The following is a 22833-nucleotide window of genomic DNA, read 5'->3' as shown; positions in this document are numbered from 1 at the left end:
TAACACGACACTTCTATAGCACGGATTCGCTCTAATACGGTTCGAGAATTGGGAACATCTCCTGTATAACACGGGTTCACTCTAACACGGTTCGGGAATTAGGTAAAATACTCGTACAGTACATGAAATGTAATAAAAACTGTTACCAGTTGATGATGCTCATGCTGAGATCATCATATAGGATGAATAATCCTCTGATAAAATATTTACTTAAATATAAAAATAAGTATTTTACCCATGAAAAAAATCTACTATATAAAGCTGAAAAACCGGATTATATCACTGTATCTTAAAAATGGCCACTAGGGTGCCCCTGGATGACGGCCGGATGGCCGAGCGGTAAAGGTGGCTGCCTACCGCTCTGGGGGACCCGGGATCGAATCCGAACGGGTCGAATAATCCCAGGAATTTTTCGGGGGGTGGTCCGTTCGGATATGTCGGGCCCCGTCCCTCACCACCCGGTCGCCCCATTGTGGGCCTGGCCGAACCCATAATGGGCCTACTAAAAAGAGGCCCTCTTAGTGCCCACAGGGCGGAAAGAGTTAAAAAAAAAAAAAAAAAAAAAAAAAAAAAGGGTGCCCCTGGTTACTATTTAAATTAATTTAAATTAACAATATAAATTATTTTATTTTTTTCAACTCTTTCCGCCCTGTGGGCACTAAGAAGGCCTCTCTTTTTTTTTTTAACTCTTTCCGCCCTGTGGGCACTAGTTCTTTGTTTCGTATAACACGGATTTGCATAAAACGGCAATTTTTGGAACGTAACTGCCGTGTTATACGGGGGTTACTTGTAATTATTTTCCTGGTAATATAAGAAATGTATAGGATTTTCACATAAAATAAAAACATTTATTAATAAAGTTAGATAACGTCGCAATAATAAGATAACATTTCATAGTAATTGTCGAGTCAATCTTTGAAGAACTGTCAGTATTAAAATAGAACACAAAATTCTAAATTATCTTCGAATCATGTGCTTTGTTAAAATTTGATTAATTTCATAAACTTGTACAGACGAACACACCTTTTTTTACGCGTAGATTTTTTTAAATTACCATGAACATCGTTCAGATAAATCATATATTTTGTTAGAATATTTTTTATAAATCATATACACGATAATATTTTTTTTTAAATGATAATAAAAAATGATAAAAAGTCAATTTTTCCACAAAAATAATTAATTTAGAAAGAAAATTTAAATATCTACTAAGCGGGAATCCATGAACGGCTCTCCCGAAAATGGCGTCGTCTTCTTTAAGAAAATTAAATTTTTCAATTCATCAATGGTCAAGTTACTCGGCTAATTATTTGCCCGAGTAAGTAGATGCTTTTATAAAATTAGAAAAGGAAAGAATATAATTTTAAAATCAACAAATTGCTATTTTTAATTTTTCGAGGAAATTGAAAATAAACTATGACTAATTAGGCCTAAATTCGTTTTTTTTAAATAAATAAAATCTCCCAATGTGTATTTTTTTAAATGTTAATTAACGTGACTTATTTTGACTTTTAAAAAAATTTTATTCCTTTCTTTTTTTCTAAATAAAATTTTAAATGTTATTTGTTACATTGTATTTTTATTTGTTGTGATCTGTTAGTTCAAAAATAATCATTCTGTTAATATTTTTTGAAGTTATATAACAGCAAAATAAAAGAATTACAATTATCATGTAAATGAGTAGTAGTTAGTTTTAAGTAACTTTTGCTTATATATGAAAAAATTAATATAAATAACTAAATTTGATTCAGTTAAGATTTGAAATTCTGCTGGTGTAGTAGATGATGATTAAACTATAGTACTGGAAACTGTGGAAGTGCCACTTTGTATTTTCTACATATTAAATACATATTGTGTGATTATTTTCATAAACGAGTCCTTAGATACATTGACGTGAAACAAAGATATATCTTAGAATTAAAATAAATAAACTGTTTATTTCGTCATTTCTAGTATCTGTTTATAATTTTCTTGGAAACACGGCTTCCCTATCGTCAAATGTCGCCACATGCCACTGTTAAACTCCAAAGGAGTCGGTTTCTTCACTTGAGAGGAATCTTTAGTTAATATAAGATTGCACTTTCTTTATTTTGTTTCCTGATGATCATTCGTGATGATGTTTCGTTTTTTGGCACAAAAGCAGAATTGTGAAGAAACAGACTCTTGGATAAAAAAAATGTTTTAGAGTTTAAACAATGTCTTCTATGATACCTGCAGAAAAATATGATTTGAAATTCCATAACTGTTCTAGATTTTGAATAAAACAAAAGAGTAAACAACGTTTAATCAGTTTAATATGTACAGTTAATTTTTATAAACTTTGAAGCACTACATTCAAGTGTTTTATACTATATTTTTGTAACAATTTTTTTTTATAATGGTTCAGTTTTTACTTATTAAAAGAAATGGCTACTTTTGCATAACTACATTTGTTTGAATTTGTAAAAGTAATCTACTTCCATCATCATCAAAAAGGATCATCTTATGAGATAAAGATTTGATATTCAAATATTGTTATTTCTTCAAAATCAGTAAACCACAACATTTTATTATAATAAGCTTACAAGTAATACTTAATTCAGGAGCTTTAGATCTAGATTTGAATATTAGCAGTTGTATTAAAAAAATTTAGCATTCTAAGAGCATTTACTATTTGAAAAAGAGTTGTTCTTGAAGTGATACTGAAGATCATTGAATGTGAAGTTGAAAATGTATTATAAATAAAATTACGCAGTTTCTGAATTAAAAGTGTTACTTGTGTATTATTATGTTGGGTTAAGTGAGATATACTTGGTTAACACCGGTGGCTGTGTACTATGCCGGACCAAAGTCAAGGCATAGTAACCAAAACAGAAATTAAAGAAGTGTATCAGTGTGTGTGTCTGTATTCAGGAATTTTCTCACAATATGACATGTATTCAATATAGTGGCCTTCTGTAGTGTGATGTATGTGTTTTTATTCAATTGTAATGTGCCCAGGCTTTTGTGTAGTGTGTGTGGTATGACACCTGTAGAGGAGAGAACAACAGGTACAATAAGCACCCTATCCATCCTCCACAGATGCCTTATTTCCTGGGCGAGTTCTGTGTACTTGCTAATTTTTTCAGTGCATGCGTTTTGTATATTGTGAGTGTTTGGAATGGATATGTCTATAATGTATGTGATTTTATTGTGTTTGTCAATGAGTGTGATGTCTGGTCTGTTGTGGTAAATTGTTTTATCTGTGATTATGGCTCTGTCGTAGTACATTTTGTGTGTGTTGTTTTCCAATACTGTCTGTGGAATGTATTTGTAATATGGTTCGTGGATGTCTACTAATTTGTGTTTCCTTGCAAGCTCTTGGTGTATTATATTTGCTACTTGATTATGTCTGTGTAAATAATCTGTTTGTGCCAAGAGCTTGCAACCAGAGGTGATGTGTTGTATAGTTTCTGGCATGATGTGACATTTTCTGCATGTGTCATTTGTGAGTGTTGCATCTTTGAGTATGTGTTTTCTGTAGTTTTTAGTATTTATGACCTGATCCTGTATGGCAATCATGAATCCTTCCGTCTCCCCAAAGAGGCATCCCCGAGCTAACCAGCTGTTTGACGCAGTTTTGTCAACAAAATCATGGGCCAGATCATAAGGATGCCTGCCATGGAGTGCCTTTTGAGCCCACGATTGCTTAATGGTGTCTATGCTTTTTATATGTTGTGTTGTGTCCATATGATGTGAGTGTAAGTTTAATGGTGTGTTATTTGAGTCTGCTAGAGTTACTGCTTTATGTAATTGTGATGTTTCTTGTTTTTGTAGAAAAACTCTCGCAGTGACTGTATTTGTTTGTAGTGAAGGTTAACTATGTCAATCAGGCCACGTCCGCCATCTTTACGTGGAAGGGTTAATCTTTCTGTGGCGGATTTAGGATGATGTTGTTTATGCTTAGTAAGTGTAGTTCTTGTTTTCCTTTGGAGTTGCTCAAGATCTGTGTGAGTCCAATGTATAACTCCAAAAGAATATGTGAGTACTGGGATGACATATGTGTTTATTGCTTTAACTGTGTGTTTTGCATTTAACTGTGTTCTGAGAATAGCATTTAACCTACTTTGGTATTCTTTAATTAATCTTTGCTTTATTTGTGCATGTTCTGTTAGTTTGGCCTGTTGGAATCCTAAATACTTGTAGAACTCGCCCTCTTCCATGGATTCAATAACGTCTCCATTTCCAAGTGCAAAATCTTCTTTCTTCAGGATTCCTTTTTCTATGTGAAGTGTTTTGCATTTATCTAGGCCAAACTCCATTTGTATGTCCTTGGTGTATGAATGTGTGATTTGTAGGAGTTGATGAAGTTGTTTTTGTATGGATGCATAAAGTTTTATGTCATCCATGTACATGAGATGTGACAGTGTAAACTGTGTTGTTTTTTCATGTCTGATATTGTAACCATATTGCGTGTTGTTTAACATGTTGGATAATGGGTTCAGGGCTAAGCAGAACCAGAGAGGACTCAAGGAATCTCCTTGAAAAATTCCTCGCCTAATAAAAATTTGGTTTGTTTGTATGGAAGTGTTATGAACCCTGAGATGTAGTGTTGTTCTCCAGTGCTGCATAGTGTTTTGAAAGAATGCAATGAGTGATGGATGTATTTTGTACATGTGTAGAATATGTAGCAGCCAACTGTGTGGAACACTGTCGAATGCTTTTCTGTAGTCTATATATGCCATGTGTATGTTTCTGTGTTGTTTGTGTGCTTGCCGTAGAATGACTGAATCTATGAGTAACTGTTCTTTGCATCCCCTGTGGTTTCTACGACAACCTTTTTGTTGTTCTGTAAGAATGTCGTGTTCTTCAACATGTTTGTATATTTTGTTTGCAATACAGGATGTCAATAATTTGTAGAGTGTTGGAAGACATGTAATTGGTCTGTATTGTGTGGGGTCTGTGGTATTGTTGTTTTTAGGTTTCATGTAGGTGATGCCCTGGTAAGAAAATTTGGCATGTTTTGTGGATTGATGATGATGTGTGTTAGATGTTTAGCTAGTTCCTGGTGCAGTGATGTAAACTTTTTGTACCAGAAATTGTGAATGTTGTCTACACCAGGTGTCTTCCAGTTGTGTGTTCTGTTAACAGTGTATTGGAAATCATGTATGTTTATTTCAACACAGGGCATAGTTGGTATGTTGTGCAAGTTTCTGTTCTCCTCCTTGATCCAGCCTGCATCAGCATTATGCGTGACAGCACTGGACCAAAGAGAAGACCAATATGTTGTGAGTTCTTCTTCTGTTGGTGTGCCACTGTGCTGTGTATCAGTGTTTGCTTTGTTATTAATTTGTCTGTAAAAGAGTTTTTCATTGTTTGTAAATAATTTATTTTGTTGTTTTCGTAGTGTACATGTTTTGTATCGTTTGAGTCTACGTGCTTTGGCAGCAAGTTTCTGTTTTAGTGTATCAATGTATTCTGTAATGCGTGTGTTGTGATGTTCGTGTTTTGTGTGTGTTTTTATTTTCTTGAAAATGTTTTTGAGCTGTTTCCTTAATTTGGGTGTTATGTTGTTTTTAGTGTATTGTGTCAGCCTGCCTAATTGCTGTCTAATGTCATTTATTTGTGTTTCTATTCTTCTCTGCCAGGCAGGCTTGTGATAGTATTGTGTTTTCTGTGTATTTGTCTGTGACTGTACTTTCAGTCCATGGTGTGTCACTACTGTGACTGCCCCAGCGTAAACTAATGTATGAATGTCTGCGAGTGTAGAAATTGAATGAATGTAGTGTGGTAGTAAGTGAGTGTTTACATAATTTAGTGTTTTTCCTACTTCCTTTGACGTGTTGATTTTTGGTATTCGTGGTCGTTGTGTGGGATCTGTTCCTGTATATTTAGTGAGTGTTTCCTGAAATATAAGTGAGAGCGTATTAACTAAATCCAGTCTATGTTATCAGTGATGGATGAGGAAGTGTCTGTAGTATCATTAGTGGTAATTGTTGTATGTGTGTTATTATCAATGCTTGTTGCTGGATTATCCTGACAGGTTACATGATCTTCATTAATGTTAGATGTTTCTGTCTGTTGATGTATTTGATCAGCAACCTGTTGTTTGATAAGTTCAAGTGTTGTTTGTGGAATAAGGTTGTTGTGTATAATTGTTCTTTTTTGATCAACAACCCTTTGTTCAGTGACAGTGAGATGAGGATATTGTTGTGTGAATTTATGGTGTAGTTGTTGTCTGTATGCTGTCATGTTTGTTTCAAGTTTTGTGATCGTGTAATAAGTACGGATGATAAACTCGTTCATTTCTACTGTCCATTTCATCCGTTGGCGTGGTTTTCCAGCCTTTGTGGTCTGTGGATGCATTGCCACAGAAACACCAAGGCTGGGTTGGTTCCTCACATCTGTTGAGGGCATTGCAGTAGCCATGCTTGGGCCGGTGCTGCTTTCGCCACCGGTAACCAAGGGAGACTGTGGCCTATTTTTCGAACGTGAGCCTCTGCCTAACTCACGAACGCGGACCTTGTTAACCCGGGCGACGTCCGAGCCGGTATCACACTTTGATCTAGTTATCACCATAATAAATATCTCCACAGAATGTGGGTGTGGTCACTCTTAGCTTCATTTCTCCCCATAGACCTTACTGGCATGGGTGTCCCTACCAGGAGCTTGTGCTCCAGCCTGCATTGCCCTATGGATCAGTAAAATTACTGGGCTCTCCCACCACGACCAGGTGGTGACCATGGGAGAGTTATTATTATTATTATTATTATTATTATTATTGTTATTTTGACAATTTCTTTATCAAGAAAAAATTCAAATAATAGAGGAGAAATAAAGATGGTATTTTAGAGAGTAGAATGGGCTTTTTTTTTTTTTTAACTGAAAATTAACAATTAGAATTTAACATTATGTTTTACTTAAAGGTAAATTGTGTAAAGGTTAAAAAGAATTTGTCTTAAATCTTTTTTTAACTATAGAAGACAAAATATAGTTTTTAGGAGACTTTTTAAGTAATTTTATGCTTAAGATAACTATCGTAGTAGTAATATAATTTTGACTTTGTTTTATAAACATTTCTAATAATTTTTCTGCTATTTATTGTTGCTGTAAAAATCTCATAAAGGTATAAAAATGAGTGCTCTATAAAATATGCAATTATCTTTAAACTTTTCAGAGCGTTTTATATATCTACTCTAAGCGACGTGCCGGCACAGTGATCATTTGGTGCATAAACATCGATAAATATCGCACATAGCTAATCAGAGTTTTTTCTCTGATATCACATAATCTGTATTCTGTCAATCATACAAGTGTCATACATGAAATTCTGATTGGCTATGTGTGATATTTATTGATGCTTACTGTGCCGGCACATCACTGTTGTGTGTAAATCAACTTATAAATTTTCTCACCATTTATTTTTAATAATATAGATATAAATTTTTATTGTAAAATTTTCTTTAAATATTTTGTGGGTTCTGATTGATTGATTGATATATTGATATAAGTTATAAAATGTATAATATTTTAAAATTTGGACTTAAAGATATCAGTTGTGAACTACATAGGTATGAGAATATGTTAATATTGATATCTAATACTGTATAACTATTTTTGTTTTAGAGACTTGAGATTTTATATTTCAAGTTCCAGGAATTCTCAGGGCTACATAATTTTAAAGATGAAAATTATTTTTAGATATAGTATTTATATTTTGATACATTTTATTGCCATTTTAATATATTTATTCAATTAATTAATTATAGGTTTTAAATTAAAATTAAAAGCTTTGTTATAACAAATTTATTTTGAATTAATTCATACAAAAAACGAATTTAAGCATAAATGAAAGCATAAATTTAATTAATTTAAGCATAAGTCAAAATAATCAAAGACTAGCAAAAAATATAACATGAGGCAGATGCAATAAATAAGGTTAGTAATGCTGTTGAAGAAAAATAACTGCTAACAAGGCTGAGACTAATATTAATGGAAGAATATATAATTATTCCTGCAGGTGTCATTTTCCTTCACTACATCTAGGCCAGGTGAGATCTATTGTAGCATTACAGGTTGTATGCACAATATGGAGAGTTATATATGTTGCTACAAAAAACTCGGGTTCAAAAGTTTATGTGGCTCATCTGTGTTTTGCTTTTCTTGTACTCTTGAACCCAATTATAAGCTTTTTGCAGTGATATGTATTATTCTTTATATTGTACCATACATAATCTTGCAATGGATCTCAATAACTCATAAATATACAGTGAAATTCCATTAACATGGCATCCAATAAGCCAGCATGCCCAGCTTGCATTTGGGCGAGTACACTGGTTATTCATCTGTATTTATATGTAACTAGGTAGCCAGTTAATTAAAACTAAAAATAATTAAAATTTAAATTAAAAAAATTTAAAACTCTGGTCTTTATACTGAAATAGAAACAAAACTGAAACTAAAATTAAAAATAAAATTGAAATTAATTAATTAATTAAAATTAAATCAATTGAAACATAATATTTCAGAAAGTGTAGATTGGTCTTGATTGATTTGTTTATATTTCATTCAGGCAGTCAGAGTTGAGTCTCTGTTTATATCACTTTGTAAAGTGTTATTTTCAGTTTTGATTTTGGCAATGACAGAACATTTTACTTTTATTGTAAAATATATAGAGTATAGATATATAGATATAAAATATAGAGTAGATATAGATAAAAGTAAAGTAAGATTCTAGTTAGTGTGTTCTTGTTTCAAACTAACCAAGTGTAGGAATAATCTGGAAAAATTGAAATAGTATGTTAATTAAACAATCATAAAAGGCTGATTTGTACAGTTTTATATGCAGAGATATATAAAATTGTGCCCAGAGAATTGAAAAAAACTGGAAAAAATTTCATCATCCAATAAGTCAACATGTTTGATAAACTGGCACCACATTGGTCCTGACAGTTGGTTTAGTTTTGATGACATTGGTCCTGACAATCGGGACATTCCAATTTTCAACGCAAGTGTTGAGTGTTGAAGTCAACAATTTGACGTCATCAACAATGTTCCAACTTGAGTACGAAGTGCTTAGTTCCCATAGTTCCATTCTCAACAAGATGGATTCCATTCAAATGTCTTACCAATTACCCACAATCCATTGGAAAGTAGCAGTCAACATATCTGTTGAGTGCTGAGTGTGTTGAGTCAGCGCTGACAACAGCGCCACTTCAATGTTGAAAAAAAGAACGAATTTTAGCAAACGTTGAGATCAGCGCTGAGTCAGCGTTGAAAATTGGAATGTCCTGAATGCCAGGTTAACAGATTGTCACTGTAATACCTTTGGTTGTCAAAAATCAAATAACAGTTCACTATTTAATTCTGGTGCAATTTGACATGGGTTTTTTTTTCCACAATTTTTTAAATGGTGTAGTGAATGCTATCTAGTAGGGATGATTATTGGTACAGGCCTGTATTACTTTATACTTTTTCAATATTATTAATTGCAGTCTTGTATACTACATTATTTTTTTAGCAGTGCTACTAACCTTATTTATTGAATCTGTCTCACTATAATCATTATTAATTATGTATAACAAAAAACATCAAAATGAACTTATATGAAATGTAAACAAAATGTTTGTTTAATTAATGAGCTGCATAAAGAGGAAGATAATTGTGTGTTGAATGAACTGACTTGAAGGGAGTGAGTATAATATATATATCTGTTGTCTATGACTGCTCTGTTCTATTTCATTTATAGTCATATTAATCATATAAAGATATTATTGTACAGGCATTTCCCATTTAACATCAGTAATCCATTTTTAAAAATCAGATGTTCTGCATGAAATGTTAACTATTTTCTATTATTTTAAATGCTATAACTTAATAATCAAATCAAAAAATTCACAAGTAACACAAGCTAACAAATAAATACATATATAAGTAATAAACACTATCATTTTAAAATTGAAAATTCTTAAAACATTGTTTTCTTATTATTAAATATTAATGTGATTGTTAATAAACATCTGCTTTATGCGCAGGTGCACCATTTAAACAATCCTATATGCAGTAATGTATCAGTTTGTATTTCTTACTGTAAATGTTACAGTTAAGATGTAGCATAGTGAAAACATAGCAATAAGGAGACCTGTTAGAAAAAAATGCACACAAAAATTTACAATAGAAAACATGGAATAAATTGCTGTACATTTTTAAAAAATTTTTCTGATAGTTATTTAAATTATATAATTGATTGACTATATACAAAAGTATGTTTAGGTTTTCTGTTTTATGAGGTATTGGTAAGATGTTGTGATGCCTCTCCCAGTTCTAGCAATATCCAAGATGCAAATCTTGTTTGTTGACATTTGGTACATTTTCAAAATGTCTACATGACTGATGTTCTGCCAATGGTATTTTGGAAAGTAACTTGAGACTTTTACACATGGTTTTGTTAAACTGTTGTATGGCATAAAAGTAAATTTTTCTTCTGAAAACATTGAAAAACATTGTATTTAGAGATGCTTGTATTATATTTAACAGAAAAACAAATCAACATGTAAAGTAACAAAAACATATTAATTGAAGTCATTAAATAGTTTCAATGATTTGTAATAAATTTTAATCAACTTCTGTGATAGAATATCCAATATACTGAAACTAAAAATTATGATAAATTGGCACGTTTCTGTTTCACATTTATAAATTTAATTTTATGAAGTCTTGACTTTTGTGCTGATTTTTCTGAAACTCAAACAAAATTTTGAAGTTTTTCAGGAATTCAAGAGTCAGAAATCTTGTACTAAAGAATATAATTTGTTGTAACAGGAATTAAGATACAGGAGTTCAAATACTGGTGCAATTTGACACTATATTTTGACTATTTATAAATAACAGACAAAAGCAATGCCAAATATTGAAACATTATAAATTGAGAATTATATGAATGTATTTCTTTTAGTTAATAGAATTTTAGCTATTAACTAAAAGAAAAAAGTAATATTAACTAAAATAAATACATAAGAATTAATTTATAGAAATGTAACTTATGTGAAATTTTTAATTATCTGTTATAATTTTAATATTAGAATTTTATTTTATTTTTTCAGGAATATTATATGGGATAAACCTAATGATCAGTCATCAAGATGGTCATCAGATTCTAATAACCCACCACAGGTAGATTCTGATAAAAATTCATAACCTAAATAAGATAATGAAAATTATGTTAACACAAACAAATATTAAAAATATCTTTATGTACATATTATTTTTTCATTTTGTATATAATACATACAGAATGAGGAAATAAGGTGTGTTTCAAATTTATACGGACATGAAAAAATTAAAGTGAAACACAAATTTGCTGCATTAAGTGACAAATGTTTTATTAAAAATAATATGGATTTACATGTTTCTACACTGCAAAAGAAGAATTTTAATCAAACATTAACATTTTGTCACTGAAAATAATGTTTATGAAACTCTTATACAAAAAAACTGTTACATATTTATCCGGACAGGCACTCATTTTATGACTTAAACAGAATATTGTTTAGTTTCAAGCATTGAAATATGCAAATTAGCTTACATATCTAATTGTAATACAAATTCTTTATGTTGTTCAACGTTCTAAAATGGGTAGAACAAAGAATTTATCTGATTATGAAAAAGGGAAGATTGATGCCTATAAATCACAAGGCAAGTCAATAAGAGAAATTGCAGCATATATAAATCGTCCAAAATCAACTGTTGGTGATTATTTATCAAAAAGACGTGGCAAGGATGTACCAAAATTCAAGACAGGTCCAAAACCCAAGCTTACTCCTCGAGATTGTAGACAAATCATCAAGGTTTGCTCCACAAAACAAACATCAGTAAGAAAAATAAAAAAAGAATTAGACTTGCCTTGTAGCAGCACAACAGTGTGGAGAGTTTTAAATACATCTCCAATGTTAAAATTCAGAAAAAAAGCCGTAATGCCACCACTTTCATTAAAGCACAAAAGTGACAGACTTGATTGGGCACAAAAACACATGACATGGTCCGAAGAATGGATTGAAGTTTTGTTCAGTGATGAAAAAAAATTCAACTTAGATGGTCCAGACGGTTGGAAGTATTATTGGCACGATTTAAGAACCGAAAAACAAATTTTTTCAAAACGCCAAATGGGTGGGGGATCAATAATGGTGTGGGGTGCGTTTGGATTCAACGGAACCACAGATTTAGCATTTATAACTCAAAGAATGAATTCAAAGAAGTATCAAGGCATGCTTGAAGATCATTTATTGGAAGCTGGACCAAATATTTGTGGACCAAATTGGATCTTTCAACAAGACAATGCCCCTGTGCATGCCTCTAAATCAACAAAAATGTGGTTTAAACGTAAAAATATTAATCTGATGACATGGCCTGCTAGAAGCCCTGACCTGAATCCGATGGAAAATCTTTGGGGGATGATGGTTCGTACAGTTTATGCCAATGGAAAGCAGTTTTCCACAATTCATGATTTGAAGGCAGCAATTTCAGATGCTTGGGATAAACTTAAGATTGAATTCCTTCAGAATCTAATTGAAACAATGCCTAATCGAGTATTTAATGTAATTAAGTTAAATGGTGGTTACATTGGCCATTAAATTGTAAGAAAACTTTGCAATTTGAAACCTGTCCGGATAAATATGTAACAGTTTTTTTGTATAAGAGTTTCATAAACATTATTTTCAGTGACAAAATGTTAATGTTTGATTAAAATTCTTCTTTTGCAGTGTAGAAACATGTAAATCCATATTATTTTTAATAAAACATTTGTCACTTAATGCAGCAAATTTGTGTTTCACTTTAATTTTTTCGTGTCCGTATAAATTTGAAACACACCTTAAAATTATTTAAATATCAGTTTTTTTTCTTGTAAGAAATTATTCATTTATATTAATTATTTAATTTCATTCTGTGATTAACTAATATTATTCTATCGTTTGCTTTTTTTGTAGTATTTAATATTAAAATTAGAACAACCAGCTATTGTCCATACAATTACTTTTGGAAAATATGAAAAAACTCATGTTTGTAATTTGAAAAAATTTAAAGTGTTTGGTGGTTTGAATGATGTAAATATGATTGAATTATTAAATAGGTAAGGAATGAAAATTGTATGAATTTATCTGATAAATAGTTTTGTTTTTTTTAATTTAAAAACTATTCTTTCAGTGGTTTGAAAAATGATCATGTGCCTGAGAGTTTTAATTTAAAACATTCCATTAATAATAATATGTTTCCTTGTCGATATATAAAAATAGGTAAGAGAAAATTATTAATAAATTTAGAATTTTTCTTTTTGTATATAGTTATTAGCTTTCTATTTTCATATTTTTTTTAGTAAATAAAACAATTATCCAACATTTAAATTTATAACTAAATGACAATATAATTATTAATTTTAAATTATGACTAGTATATTTGTTTAAGTGAAATTTTATTACAACTAAAGATATTCAACAATTATTAAATATATTCAAAAATATTAATGTCTTTAAAATTTAAAGAACTGAAATAAAGAAAGTAAATAATTATTATTAAAACAGATAGTTTTTTTTTTAAATTTTCTATTATTTATTTTAGAAGTCAAACATATTTTATTTTGGAAACATTTTCAACTTAACTTGAGTCAGCCTGAGCTGCAAATTATTTGTAAATTTTTATAACATCAAATGGTACATCAAATAAAACCAAATCAAACTGCAGCATTAAAATTTAAACAGTGGTACATTAGTGGATAATGTACAATTGTTAAAATAACTTTTACAAATTAAATAATAATTATTAATAATAATTAAATAAAATAATAATAAATAAATTAATTTAATATTAAAAAAACTATCTAAAAGTTACACAAATTCTGCTTTAATCTATTGGCTAATTGCATAAAGTCATGGTCTATTTTGTGACTCCATATTTGTAAAATTATATTTTGTGGGCTCTTAGTAGAGAATTCTTGTTTGGGTTCTCATAAAATGAACATACATTATCATATATTCCAGAACTTACCAAATACACTGTCACAAAAAACATCATTATATCATTTTCAATATTTAAAAAAATATATTTTTTTAATCTGAGAAGATATGTCATCATTTGAGCAGACATTCCAATATAGAACATTGACATTTAGAACTTTTGACCGATCTAAAGCAGGCTTATCAAAGAGCCAAAAACATCTGTCAGAAAGAAAAATAAGACTGAAATTGTACTCAAAGGTATGTTTTTTCAAGTATTTAAAATGTTATTCCAGCTTGGTTTCTATTAAACTCTTGCTTATAACTGATGGAGATAGTCTTACTCCTGAAGTAAACTGAAACTTCCTAGCATATAGTGCTGTAATCTTATCTGTAACTATTAACACTACTTTCTTAATTTTATATTCTTTTTGTTTTCACACAAGGCTGCAGAAACATTAGTAGCACTATATGCTAGATAGTTTCAGTATACTTTAGGAGTAAGATTGCCATCAGTTATAAGCATACTGTGTGGTGACAAAGACAAACTAATATATCTAATATTACTAATATAACTAATATTGGTAAAATCAGGAGTTTATGCTTTAAAATTAATGAAAAATATTAATACTTCTACTATATAGCTTCCATCATTCATTCTCTAGATATTATTAATAGATTAAAAGAGCAAGTTTGTTCAATTATTTATAATCAGTATGGTATGAGCACTTTGTTGAGTATAGTAGTTGATGGACTGAGGAGTCAGGGTTTTATGGGGTTGATCAGTTCTCATAGAAAAGGTTAGAGAAAGATTTCGCACAAGATTACTAGAACAGATTTGCTTATCCAAATACTTAAACATAATTAATGCAGCATCCATCAGGATAGCTGAAAGCCCATTTTAAATAACAATTGACTTTATGTGATTGTCAATACTAACAGATTTTGTGTAACTTTTAGATTTTTATTATTATTAATTTAATTAATTTTTATTATTTGTATTTTAACAGTTATAAATTGTCCACTAATGTATTGCTGCAGTTTAATTTGGTTTTATTCAATGTTTCATTTGATGTAAGAATTTAGAAATAATTTGTGGCCAAAGCTGACTCAAGTAAAGTTAAAAATAAAATGACCAGATATAATAGTGTAGAATGCAAGACACTCATCAAAAAAGAAAATCTTTTATTTTCACAAAAATTAATGAATTAACAGTCTTCTAATCAGAAATACTGGAGTGAGAAATGAAATGTCACAAACAAAACCTTTTTTTACCAGTATTGAACTAAACAAAACTTCCAAACATTTTCGGCCTTCACCAAGGCCTGCTTCAGGTGCTGAACTAAACTGGCTTCCTACTTGGACCATTAGAATGATGCTGTTCGATTTTAAACATTGTATATATCACATTTCACTCTTCTGCCTGGCTCCAAATTCCTCAAACAGGTATCTCCACGTATGCATGATAGTCTCACCATCTGTAAAGTTGATACAGTTGCCTCTTAAGTTGGCTTTATAAATCTCCAAGGCCTCCAGGTGTCGAATATGATCAATTTGAAAGGTCTGTCTAATTAATCCGGAAGTCCACCCAAACTTCCAGGTCGGTGGTGTGCCTGTTGTTTGTAAGGTCGGATTGATGTTCACATATCCTTTCTCGAGTTAAATGTATGGTTGAGCCAATATAAATTAAGTCCCTTTGGAACCTATCATCCCTGAGGGGAATGGAGTAAACCCCTGGGACTATGCTAAGATCTATTTTATCTTTTGCATTGCATAGCAGCTTGTAAATTGTGCCGGATCTCCTGTACGCAATCTCCGTGCCATTCTGGTTTGCAATCTCCCTGTATAAGGAGTTCAAATGTTGATTGAACTGGACGACTGTTCACCTATAGCGTGTAATGGGCTGCTGGCTACTGTTAGGCCGCAACTCCACTAGCCGTAAAACAGCCATAAAACCCCTCGCCGTAAAAGCTTTTAATCACGTGACCTATTTGCGTTTGCGCTCGGATTGCGGTGGAGGTCCGGCTAGCGAAGCTTTTTACGGCGACAGTACTGTTACGGTGTATATGTGATATATCGATATAAAGACAATAATTATATTCTACGAGTTTTCTCTATACTATAATTACAAATATAGTAAAAGTAATATCTTTACTTTCATATATTGACTTTTATTATTATATTATTAAGATAATATACAGCATTTATAAGCTTAGTTTTTTTATTATATACTCCTCTAAATTGAAGGATTTTCCTTTGGCCGTTCATATCGCGTGTTTTAGGCATCTATTATTATAATCGGGATACCTCTTGTCGTAGATACACGAATACTTTTGGATGTTTTCGATAAATCTTTCCAGATCTTCTAGAGTAGCCACGAGAGAACGTACACAAAAGCTCATTTCCGCCATTTTCGCACCGTGTCACGATGACCTAGATTTAACTGACTTCTGATTGGTGGATGGTACCGGTTTACGGTCGTATTCACTTCGAAAGTTGAACACTGCTCAACTCGCTTTTACGTTGGTTTTACGACCTGCTCAAGCGTAAAATATCATGGTCACGTGATTAAAAGTTTTACGGCGAGGGTTTTACGGCCTTTTTACAGCTATGGAGTCGCGGCCTTAGACGTAGACTGGATGTTAGAAACACTGCGTGGGGGAAGTTGGTTGGCATAGGTGCGGGCAAAACTGCAAACCATGCCTCTTTTGTAGCCGTGTTCAACAGCTATATTTTCTATACGTTGAAGCTCTAGCAGGGTGTCGTGCCTGTTGGTGTGATGAGTTGAAGCCCGGAAAGCTGCAATTTTATACGAAAAGGGGTCAGACAAGTTTGCAGGGATAAATAGTGGAACGTGGCCTGGTTTGTAATAAACGCTCATTTCTATTTTGCCCCCAATGAGATGAATGTTGACATCTAAGAAATGGGTGTTAGAGTTACTAAATCTAGTTTAAGGGTAAGACTGTACATGTTGTTATTCACGCATGATAAAAACTTGTCGACATTTAGTTTAGTCTTCCAAAGGATAAACAGGTCATAAACATATCTTTAGTCAAATTTTATTTATCAAATAAAATAATTTTTAACCATTATTTTTAACTTTTTAATGTTAGATTCGTATTTAAGTGGAAATAATTACTTATTATAAAAAATAAAATTCTTAGAGGATTTTTTTTCCCATTAGGGATTGCAGAAAAAGGCCCAAGGAGTTAAAAAAGCAATTTCTAGTTATTTCGTATGGTTTTGAGTTATTTTCTATGTGAGACTTTTTTTCTGCGGTCTGTATTCATCGCATTAAAAAAAATACTTTTTAATTGTGTTGCGAAAACTATTTTTTATAGCTACTCGTGAAGTTTTGTGCGATTTTTTATTTTATTATTATTTTTTTAATATATATATTTTTTTATGCGTTTTCTTTTATGCGGTCCCTATCCACCACACAAAAACAGGTTTGAGTGTATATAAAAATGACTATAAAATTTGATTATGATGCCCTTAATGTCAATAGGAAGTTGATCTGCTGCTGACTGAATAGTATTATGCACTATATGTGCAACACATCCTACACCAATAATTGGCTTTTGAAGGTGGTCCTTTAGCTTATGATATACATTATTTGTTCCTTTTCTTAGCAGCCCACCAAAATTTACATTTGCGTTATCAGCACAAACTGCTACAACTTTACTCTCTAAATTATTCCTTTAATATTCCAATAATTGAATTAGAAATTATTTCCGAATTTTCCTTTGGAAATGATTAAAAAATCTGAAAGTTTTATTTGTAGACCTTGTTTATAATCAAAAAAACAAATTAATGATGAAAATTATTTGATTTCCTTATGGTTCTATGCATCTGTAAATGTTGTTACAAAATCAGTATCATTCAAAGTTTTGAAAACCTGATCCATTGCATAGGGTGCAAATACATGTTTTATAATCACTTCAGGTTTTGTCTGAGTGCAAGTAAACTTTGGTTCAAATAATGTATGAATAAGTTTAGACATACAGTTCATCGAACAAAATGTGTGATTATGAATTATAGTGTGATATGTAAATACTGCTTTGGCTAATTTCTTCTTTTTTGAATGAAATTCAACTTTACGAAAATAAGTACTTAATTTTGTTGAAGATGCTACAGCAAATAATGGATGTTTGTGTTTATCTGATGAGACATGTCTTGTAATGTCATTTTTACTCTCTGAACCAATCGAAAAGTCACTGTTCTTAATCACAATCGTAAAAGACACTTCACAATGAACATTGTTCTCAGTTTTGCTCTTTTTCAAAGAAGGAAATTCATTTTGTAATTCTTTTGTAAATGTACACAATTATTTCTTTGACATAATATCTAAAATTAGTTTTTTTAAATTAAAATTTATATTCTAAGTAGTATTAAAAGGTAATATGTACTTTCATTTTAAAATTAGCAAACTTTACACTAAAAACAATAAATGACAAGATCAGGTTCTCAAAAGTGACAAGTAAAACTTAAGCAAGAGAGACTAGTGTTAGCTAGTATCAAAGAGATGAAACAGTGACCTTCTGTCACTGTAAAACACTGTAAAAGAGTTGGAGAGGCATATTTCATTTTCTTTGCATTATGCGATGCAGGATATCTGGTCACTTTAGTTAAAAACATTTCCAAAATAGAATATTTTTGGCTTCCTGAATAAGCAATTATAATTTATAAATATCATAGTGCCATGTTTTAATTTGGTTTAAAAGTAGTTATGATTCTGTCGTCTTGTGCTAATATTAATAATTACATTAATTTAGTCAAATTAACTTTTTGACTTAATATTTAAATCAAAGTTAAATTAATTTGACTTTGAAATTTTATCAGTAAAATTATACATGTTAAACTATACTTATTCATTTAACAACTATTTATGTCAAGATTTTTTTACTTTTATTTTACAGTACCTATTCAGTCTTGGGGTCCCAGTTTTAATTTTAGTATTTGGTATGTAGAATTGAAAGGAAATGATGATTGGGAATTAGTAAAATCCAGTATGAAATGGTTTAATTATGTAAGTTTTAACATTTTCATTTGTACTATAAGGTATTCTATAATAAATATCATGATATTATATATTAATAATAGCAGTAATAACATTTAACAGAATTCTTAATTCAGAATTCTTAGTTTAAGTACTTATCACCTTAAAGTATTAAGGTGATAAGTACTTAAACATTTATATATTAATATAGTTTAAGTACTTATCACCTTAATACTTTAAGGTGATAAGTACTTAAACTATATTAATATATAAATGTTTATGTTAATGATAATTACATTTTTTTTACAAAAATATATAATAATAGTTATTATGGTGGTGTTAGTAGTGTGTATCCTTTACAATATATATATTAATGCCTAGTACTACACTGATCCAGAGTCAAGATATAATTACAAAATTGGAACAAAAATTCAATGACTTATTACAATGGCACATAACTTAATTATAAATATAATTTTGCATAATATTTAAAATAGTTATATAAATTGTACAGTTTTTGTTTAGTGATTATATTTAAATACTTATGTGGGTAGCTGGAGTTAGGATTGATGTCGTACCTCTTTTTGTGAAACCTACCCACTTGTCAGAGGATGGCTAGTTTATATTCTATGATGATCCCGAGGGGTCGGGATTCTTTTGTCGGGTCAAGTGGAGGAGGAGAGAGAGGTCGTTGGTAAGGCGTAGGCGATAACCGAGTAAATAATTCCATTTAACAATGAAACAAAGATTTATTAGATAACAAACAGACAATTACAATATCTAACCTCAAGAATCTATCGACTTTGTTCTCCAACCTTCTAATACACGTAGGGGGCCGAGAGAGAGTTCACATTAATTGTTATCATATCTCTTTGAAGATTCCATGGAGGTTCAATTTCATCCCTGTTTACTTGTTCACACAAAGTTATAAAAATTGTGACTGAGAGACAAATCGCTGTTAGTAATATGATCTTCAGAGATACGGCTCTCTGGTAGACTCCCCTGAAAGTTTTCTTGGATATGGTTGAGCTGGCCTTTGATGACAGACTCCCCTGGAGGGGAAGAAATGGGCTTTTATAGATTTTTCCTGGGAATCTATGTCATGTGACTAATTGTTTTTGGAGATAAAGGTTATTGTAGCAGGTGTGGAGGTTAAAGGTGTTCCCAGGACCCAAATAAAGTGACAAAATCGGACATTAATTGTAAATTTATCTTGTAATACTAGCTTTAGAATGTTGACATTTTTAGAAGAAGGTTGTATACTTTCCCAGCAAAGTTTTTTTTTCCTCAAATTCTTTAAGCAATAGGAGGGAGTATAATTAAAAATTTTATCTATAAAAATTCTGGACCTCATACTTATATAATGATAACTCATTTTCTAAATTTTCTAATTTATGCAAATGAAATCTAATTCTTTTGTCAATGCTCAGAAAGCACTTGCAAAATAGATGATGTTTGACAATTTGTCGTTACAAAATATATAATTAATATCTGCAGTTTTATGAATTTTACCTCCAATGACAAATAATTACTATTTAATTTTAGTGAACCCAAAATTGTTTAATGGTATAAGGAATAAACAAAAATAAATTGTTATTTTTTGAAAGAAAATCCAAAAAAATTATATACCAGTAGAGTCCTGCAAACTTAACTTAATGTGGACTGAGAAGGAGATAAGTTACCAAAAATGATGAGTTTTAAAGAAAGTGAAGATGTTAGTCTAAATAGTGGAATTTTCATAAACATAGTATATGTTGAAATTCAAATATTAACTATGTACCGATAGGGACCATTTCTTTCTTTCTTCATTATCCTTGTCTTTTCCTATGTTTATGTGGGGTCGGCATTTCCGGTGTTTCCTTCTCTAATACAATTCTTCCATTTCTCCCTATCAGGGGCTTCTTCTCTCTTAAGTCCCCTCTGGTTCAAATCTTCTTCCACCTTATCTTTCCAATGCATCTTTGGTCTTCCTCTTTTCCTCTTTCCTTTTACTACCAGTTTTCCGATCTTCTTTCCAACATAATTGTTGCTTCTTTGCTCTACATGACCAAACCACCTCAACCTACATTCTTGCATCTTTTTGCTCAAGGGGCCCACCTTAACAGAACCTCTAATAAAATCATTCCTTATTCTATCCTTCCTTGACACTCCACACATCCATCTCAACATTCTCATCTCCACCAACTCCATCTTTCTTTCTTGGGCTCTTGTTATTGCCCATGTCTCTGCTCCATATAACATTGCAAGTCTAACAACTGATTTATACAATTTTCCTTTCAGATTGCAGCTAACTTTCTTGTTGCATAACAAACTCAGCTTCCTCCAGTTCATCCATCCACATTGAATTCTATGCTGCACCTCCGAGTTCAATCTTCCTCCCATGTCAACAAATGTCCCAAGATATTTAAAACTGGGTACCAAAGGGAGTGACACATTTTGGATTTTAATATTACACTTGTCTCTACCATTCAGAGTCATATAAGCTGTTTTAGTTCTGCTAATCTTCATTCCCCTTTCTTCCAAAACTTTCCTCCAATCTTCCAGTTTCTTCTCAATCTTGATTTGGGAAAGTTCACACAGCACAATATCATCTGCAAACAGCATATTCCATGAAGCCTCACACTTCATGTCACACACCAACACGTCCATTATCAGGTCAAACAAATAAGGGCTAAGGGCCGATCCCTGATGTAAACCAACATTAATGAAGAACCCTTCTGTAGTGCCCACACTACTCTTAACTTGGGTCTCTGCTTCCTTGTACATTTCCTTGACAAGCCTAACATATTTTTCGGGAACATTCTTTTCCTTCAAACATCTCCATAACTCTTGCCTTGGTACTCTGTCACAATGGTGGGCAACTCCCAGCTTGCAGGCCAGCTATGGCCTGTGAGATCTTTAGAAGAATTATAAAACAATATTTTTTGATGTAATTTGTCTAGTTTAAATTGAATATTAATCTCTTAAGCATTGTTCCCGAATATTTTCGTGTCTTCATTGGAACGTTTTTGATACTAGATGTTGCTATGCGTCATAATTTTTATATTAAAACGAACTTTTAAAATATAACTTTTTTTTGTTTTTATATCTTTCGATATATTTATTTTGTTTGTGCAACATAAAAAATAATTTTTAACGACAAAGTAAACACGATTATTATTTATAAAAAAAAAAAGTTTGTTAGGCTTAACCTTGATGAAAAATTCAACAAGGCATCGCAGGTAAGGCCCTTACCTGCGACACCTTGTTGAATCTACCCTCTCTTTGAGATCTATTTGTGCAGACTAAAAAATTACAAGTCACAAGAAGGCGTCAATTAACTACTACAGCCCGCAGAAAAAATGTAAAATTTATTCTGGCCCATGTTATAAAAAAGGTTGCCCACCCTTGCTCTATCATATGCCTTTTCCAGATCTATGAACACCATGTACAAATCTTCCTGCATTTCCCTGTGCCTTTTCATCAGCTGTTTTAGAGCAAAGATAGCATCAGTCATACTCCTTCTTGGCAAAAATCCAAACTGTTCCTCTCCAATCTAAGATTCCTGCCTAATCCTTCTTTCTACAATTTTCTCCCAAATCTTCATAGTATGGGACAATAACTTTATACTTCTGTAGTTTCCAAAATTCTGTACATCCCCTTTACCTTTAAAGATTGGCATCAGAATGCTCTTCTTTCATTCATCTGGGATCTTCTCCTGCTGCCAGAGTTTCTTCATAAGATCCCAGAGGATATCGATTCCTTCCTTTTCCAAGCCTCTCCAAGCCTCAACCAGAATCTGATCAGTGCCTACTGTTTTTACCATCTTCATTTCCCTAAGCACCCTTTTCACTTCTCTGCTAATATCTTGCACCACTCCTTCATTTGCCTCTCCATTCTCACATACAGTTC

General features: G+C 31.5%; 1 protein-coding gene across 1 annotated transcript in view; it reads left to right on the top strand.

Annotated features, from left to right (window-relative positions):
* Nucleotides 1-1213: 1213 nt before the first annotated feature.
* Nucleotides 1214-22833, top strand: part of muskelin (muskelin 1) — a 90128-nt gene continuing 68508 nt past the window's right edge. The window contains exons 1-5 of the mRNA XM_067265977.1: nt 1214-1318; nt 11061-11130; nt 12942-13084; nt 13159-13247; nt 18863-18972. Coding sequence (XP_067122078.1) covers nt 1242-1318; nt 11061-11130; nt 12942-13084; nt 13159-13247; nt 18863-18972 — 489 coding nt within the window. The 5' untranslated portion in view covers nt 1214-1241. The remainder of the gene's footprint in view (nt 1319-11060; nt 11131-12941; nt 13085-13158; nt 13248-18862; nt 18973-22833) is intronic.

This window comes from Centruroides vittatus, unplaced genomic scaffold (genome assembly GCF_030686945.1).
Source record: "Centruroides vittatus isolate TY-2023 unplaced genomic scaffold, ASM3068694v2 contig_2574, whole genome shotgun sequence".
NCBI lineage: Eukaryota > Metazoa > Arthropoda > Arachnida > Scorpiones > Buthidae > Centruroides > Centruroides vittatus.
The sequence above is the reverse complement of the archived record's forward strand: the minus strand, read 5'-3'. Positions and strand labels throughout refer to the sequence as shown.